Source organism: Morone saxatilis, unplaced genomic scaffold (assembly GCF_004916995.1).
Source record: "Morone saxatilis isolate NCDOM2014 unplaced genomic scaffold, NCSU_SB_2.0 Contig7, whole genome shotgun sequence".
NCBI classification, from domain to species: Eukaryota; Metazoa; Chordata; class Actinopteri; family Moronidae; genus Morone; species Morone saxatilis.
The window spans coordinates 15,316,106-15,322,105 of record NW_023340246.1 but is presented as its reverse complement, the minus strand read 5'-3'; the positions used below and the strand labels follow the sequence as shown (position 1 = coordinate 15,322,105).

Here is a 6,000-nt window from a genome sequence, read left to right as displayed (position 1 = left end):
GTGAGACTACAAACACTCTTTTCTCGGTCAAATAGGCACCAAATTCAAAATTTATGTTACATTTCGACTACATATATAACCCACTTTCAATAAAGATTAATGTTTCCACGGGTGAAATGCTTCTTTAAAGGGGAAACTTTACATATAAACTCCAGTTTATAGTTATCTGATGTCGCTCAGGAGGAGCTGCTTCTACTACTGCTAACCTGAGTTAAGCCATCAGGGTTGTCTCAGCTTTGTTTTTGGGGAATACAGATTGACAGTATAACAGAAACCCTGTGTTACAAACTTGGGGTGTGGAGTCAATTAAGAAGACATGGGAAATGACCAGGAATGGAGAGTTTACTTGTTTTCTATCTCTTGAGTCCCCCAACTGTATGGAAGTGCAATACTACATTACTGGAGGCCCCATTGAAATAATTATTATCATGTAGGTGTTTAGGGACAAAGAACATGTTTGCAGGGTTGATAAAAATGAAACCTGTTGAACCTAAAATGTTTTAAAATGCACAATGTAACACCACTTACTACTAGTATCCTCTGCAGTTGTTTGACTTTGACAGCGAGGTGCAGCCAGTGTTGGAGGTCCTGGTGGGTAAGACAATAGAGCAGTCTCTGGAGGAGGTGATGGAGGAGGAGGAGCTGGCCTGTCTGAGGGCTCAGCAGAGGGCCTTCGAAGAGCTCCGAAATAACGAGCTGGCAGAGGTGCGGCGGCTTCAGGAGCAGGAGAGACGCCACAGCGAGGAGAAAGTATGTCCTTTTTTTAGAAATATTTGGATCATTTTATTTTGTGTATGTATCTATATGACCAACACTTTAGACGTCTGTAGTAGGCAACTAAAAACCTGATTCTTTAGCTTCTTACTGCAAGCAGTGTGACCCGACGTGACCACACTGTTGGAGATATATGTATTTATGTATTATGTGAGAATGTGTTGACTTATCCGTGGTTTATGTTGCCAGGGCGACACTGTTGTCATTGAAATCTGATAAAACCATAACCTCAGTCCTAATTACCAGATTATTCGAGCATTGTTTTTGCTTTGCATTTCCTAGATACCACTGGTCATTCAAACAGCGTGTCCGTATATAACTACTGGCTTTTTGTCTTCATGCGGTTGCCACATTCCTAAAAAAGCATCTGGTTCTGTGTGCTAGAGGATTTCCTGTGACTTACTATCGTATCAAATCAGTGCACTTGATCATTCACATTAAGAACATGTTTCTTTTGACCTCAGGAGCGTAGAATTGCCCAGCAGAAGGAGGTGCTGAGGAAAGAAAGAGAGACTGCAGAGAAGATTGCTGCCCGGGCGTACACTCAGCAGCACTTGGCTGACCTCCTGCCAGCGGTCTTTACCTCGCTGAGAAGCCACGGCTACTTTTACGACCCGGTGGAGAAAGGTCAGACTTTCTTTTCTCTCCGGCATCAACTTCCACACAAACTCGGCCTTCTCCTTTTCCGACACACGAGGGCATCACTGCACTCCGCTGTTACTAGTAATGAATGAGGACATTGATATGAATTTGATACCAGTGTTTAACCTTTTACCATATTTGTGGTTCTGATTTGCAGATATTGAGACTAATTTCTTCCCATGGCTGATGGCTGAAGTTAACAACAGTTTGGACAAGAGATACACAGCGAGAGAGCTGCTGGACAGTAAGGGAATACAGTGTTATTTTTTTCTTAACTGTTTAGAAGATGTTCCTCTGCTTAAGCTGAGCCATGCTCTAATATGCAAACCAGCTCTTTCTAAGTCGTGCACAGATCCTGTTAGCATCCAGAAGACTAGCCACCAGCTATAGACTCCATCATTAAGCACCAGTATTTATGTTTTATTATTATATGTTCAGTGTGCACCGCTAGTCCAAACATGTACACAACCTGCAGTCTGTCACAAAATGATACACAGGACTTGATCTAAAGGGAGCAGGAAGAAGATCCATTATCAGCTGCCCTCATGAGAGTCATGGATAAAAACTAAAAATAGTCACAAATTCCAAAAGCCGTCCATCCAATGAAACAGTTAGAGTATTCCTGAAAGCAGAGTAAACATAACCTTCCTCTGAGCTGTTGGAGTTCAATCGAGGTGTTCTAGAGGCTGATGTTATCGCCCCTCACAGCTCAAAGGTATTTCACAAGTCCTCCTCCAGGGGTCATCAGGTCATAGACATTGTTGGAGTGCCATCTAGTGGTTCCATTTAAACATTACAGAAGTCGTTAATGTCAGTGATTGAAACGCTTTGTCCTCTATTTCAGCTATCATCCACGATGTGGTCCAGAAGAGACTGGAGGGGTTCAAAGAGCTGCAGCCAGCTAAACCGGACACATAGAGAGACTGAGTGATAATGGTTCACTGAGAAATGTCAAGGTCATGAATGTACTCTCTAAAATAAAGTGATTATTTCCCCCCGACCATCTACCCTGTGTTGCCACATACTAATACCAGTGTTTGTTCCAATCTTAAAAAGGCAGCTTTATATTATCCAATTTTGCACATTTGTTTGCACATTGTGAAGAGATTCTGTAACTTTACTGTAAAAACTGACCTTAACTGTTGTTTTAAGCAGTTGTTATTTGTTTTTTAAAATATAATATATGGAGGAGTCCTAATAGCTGGCCTGCTAGAGCTGGTGCCACACCAAGAATGAGTCTTTGCTCAGCCATGGGTTCAAATCTGTGTCATCCCCCCTCTCTCCCCTCTTTTCCGGTCACTCTTCAGCTATCACTAGATGATAAAAGATCAAAAATATAAAAACATTTACATATGATGTATGAATAGGCTGCAGTCAGTGAATGAAGCATTGTAAGGGGTCTCATTCTTGACCATGGAAAACAGCTTTCATCAACATATTGTGGGCTTCATTGTGAATACATTACTGTAAACCCACAAAGTTCCAGTCATACTATCGGACGTGGTCACGCTCCCTTTCCTCTGCCAGTGGAAGATTTGTAACACTCAAACTTTTACTGTTTTGTGTTAAATGTATTATCGTTTACCTCCCTTTTTTGTGATAACCAGTCAAAACAACCTTTTATTCTTTCAGGCATGCAGTGTATTTGTCAGTTTTACCACTTATCAGGAGACATTTCCTGCCAGTAACCAGGTTTTTCAAAACACCCACCAGAGAAAAAACAAAGAAAAGTTTTATCTTGCAAAGAATGAATCAAAGAATGAGATATCGGTTCCAGACTAGGTGGGTTTAAAGGAACTCCAGATATTTAGAGCACCATTCAAAGTGGCTTCCTGTGACTTTATCTATTTGCATCTGGCATCAGTCTGCAAACAGTTCGTTCAGGTGCTCTTACAGGCAAATTCAAGAATGTTTTGCATTGCTCTGCTAAATTTACACCCCCACAAAAACAAAAACAAAAAAAGCTGACGTTTGGTTGTGTGCAAATCCAAATTCCAAACAACCACCTGATGCATCAAAGACATTTATTGAATTATTAACTTATTTTCAAAAGCCTTAAAACTCTATTGTAGTTAGAAGAAAGTGCTCTTGATGATGATGTAAGTGGTGACAAAGGCCATGAGGATGAAGGCTTACAGCCGGTTAAGTGGCACAAAGCGGTGTGCAGGGCTGTCACATCACTCTTCGGTTTCGTATTATGGTGCGAGGTAGGTCTAACCTCCGATATATACGGCTCTATTTTAATCCGCCGCACCCCATTGGTCGGCGCACCCTGTGACGCCTCCTCCCTCACAGCAGGGCGGATGACGCGCACTTCCCCCTCCTGTGAGCCACAGAGTGACAGGAAAGTTTGTGCTGTGCTGCATCAGTGATCAGGGGGGGCAGGTGACACACAGCGGATGGATGAGCTTTGAAATTAACTGATCCAGAGTCACAGATTGTATTAAAGGTCACTGCGCAAATAATTGTATCCTCATTAATTAAAATTAAAGCTCTTTTTTATTTTTAGTACAACGGCAAACAGAATTGAGTGTTTGCTGATAGGAAATACTTTAATGTTAGATTTAAAGGTGTGATTTATAGACATACATAATACAGTGTGATTTTATTGAGGAGATATAGATATTACGCCCCCCACAGGCCTATTTGTGTTATTGTATGTACTGTGTGGGTCATAGTTTGCCACTTATTGTCTGTGAAACTCAGGAAATAATAAATAAATAAATAAAATGATAAACACATTAATGATATAATAGCAGTCCAATTCATTTTATTTAATTTATCAATTACAGCAATGTTATTCATTTTTAGCTATAAAAATATAAGAAATAAGATAAAGCAACAGGTTTTTAGCTATAGAAATAAATATAAAAATATAAAAAATAAGATAATTGAAATTGTTTTTTTGGTCCAAGTTTTTGAGTTTGGGTAAATATGAGCCAATTATTTTATATAGTAAAAGTATATAATTGGGACTGTCGGATTTAATCTTTAAAACGAGTAAATGATGATGTGAAACCACCGATCAAACCATCATTAATGAACATTACAGTGACAGATAGAGTTCATTACCAGGGATTAGTCACAGCCTTTAATTAGACCACTGTACAGTACAGTATGTTCACATCAATCTGGATTTTATGGGCCCCTGAACCTCATCCTCTAATGGGGATGCAAGTCTTTGCGTTTCCATGCCAACGACCCTCAAACCAAACTCTGATTGTGGTTTTAACTACCTCAGTGTAGGTGGGGGGAGTAAAAAAGTCCCTTAAGTAATCTAGAAACTGTCTTTGGTTTTGCCTGGGGACCCCCCCCCCCTCTCTTAGAGTCCCCTAATGGTCCCCGAACCCTGGCTTGTGAACCTCCGGCCTACCGGCGACAGCAGGAACAAGGAATCGGCCCGGTGCGCCATATTGCGCCTGTGTGAACAGAGGGAGGGGGAAACCCGCGACCGCTGAACAACCATCATCTCCAAAAACACCTCATCGGCTCCGGTAAGACCCTGAACGAGCGGACCACTGACTGAAACACCGCCCTCCCCTTCCCTTTGCAGGCACAGCGAGCTGCGGGCTGTACTTCAAACACACTTCTTTTTAATTTTGCGCACTTTTCCTGCTGCACAAAGGAGGCAAATCTCCCAACAGGTGTCAGTGGGATTATAGTGAGGATGTGGCTGACTGCAGCACGGATCAAGCTCCTGCACACACAAAAAGAAGGGTGGGGGGTTGACATTGATAAACAGGTGGAAACCGTTTTAAAGATGTGTTTTTATGATGACATTATTTGCCCTGTATCGCTGATGAGAGGTGGATTTTCTCGTTTGCTGGGCTTGGATCCGTTTCCCTGTGTTTGTGGGTGTGTACCTTCACTCACAACACCTCCTGTGGAAATATACCCTCAGTTTGTTTCATTTTCTAACACTGTAACAACCTTTAAAGAGGTTACGTTGAGTCTGTGCATTGATGGTTATCTTTAGGGAAATGCAACATTTGTTTTTTAAAAGCGATACAGAGCTGATCCTGGTGTACAGATACTGGTGTAAATGGCCCCTGATCCGGATTCGGGGTGTGGGTTTGTTGGTGATTTAAGTCGTCAAAATAAAAAAAGGTTAAGACAGAGCAGGGTGGGGACTATAACTTTATCATAGTGAGCTGGTGGGTGAGGCACGCTGAGTACCATATTTACCCTGCCTGCTGCTGCCTGGTGATTCAAGGTAGAAGGAGAAATGCGGGACTTCCGGTGTTACATTTCAGAATAAAATGATTTAGAGTAAAGCTGCAATAAGGGTTGGGGTTTTGGAATATATATATATATTTGATGTGTTAACAGGATTGTTTAATCAGAGAGATATACGTTAGGTCTTTCATGATACATTTCATCAGTTAAACTCAAAAGTATTGTCTGTGATCAAACTATTTTTGTTCGTTTGTAGATTAGTTGATTAATCAGTCATCAGAAACTTGATCGACACGTTTTTGAGTCATATATCGAGCATAAATTACCAATAATTGTGAGAATTTGCTACTTTTCGCTGTTCAATATGATGGAAAATTGAGTATTTTTTTGATTTTGGACAGTTAAACA

At 41.1% G+C, this 6,000-nt stretch overlaps 1 protein-coding gene across 1 annotated transcript in view; it reads left to right on the top strand.

The window, feature by feature from the left end:
- rsph3 (radial spoke head 3) overlaps nt 1-2,615 on the top strand; it is a 4,401-nt gene extending 1,786 nt beyond the window's left edge. Inside the window, exons 5-8 of the mRNA XM_035678933.1 lie at nt 547-750; nt 1,239-1,401; nt 1,574-1,660; nt 2,261-2,615. Of these exons, the coding sequence (XP_035534826.1) occupies nt 547-750; nt 1,239-1,401; nt 1,574-1,660; nt 2,261-2,334 (528 nt within the window). The 3' untranslated portion in view covers nt 2,335-2,615. The remainder of the gene's footprint in view (nt 1-546; nt 751-1,238; nt 1,402-1,573; nt 1,661-2,260) is intronic.
- Nucleotides 2,616-6,000: the final 3,385 nt, after the last annotated feature.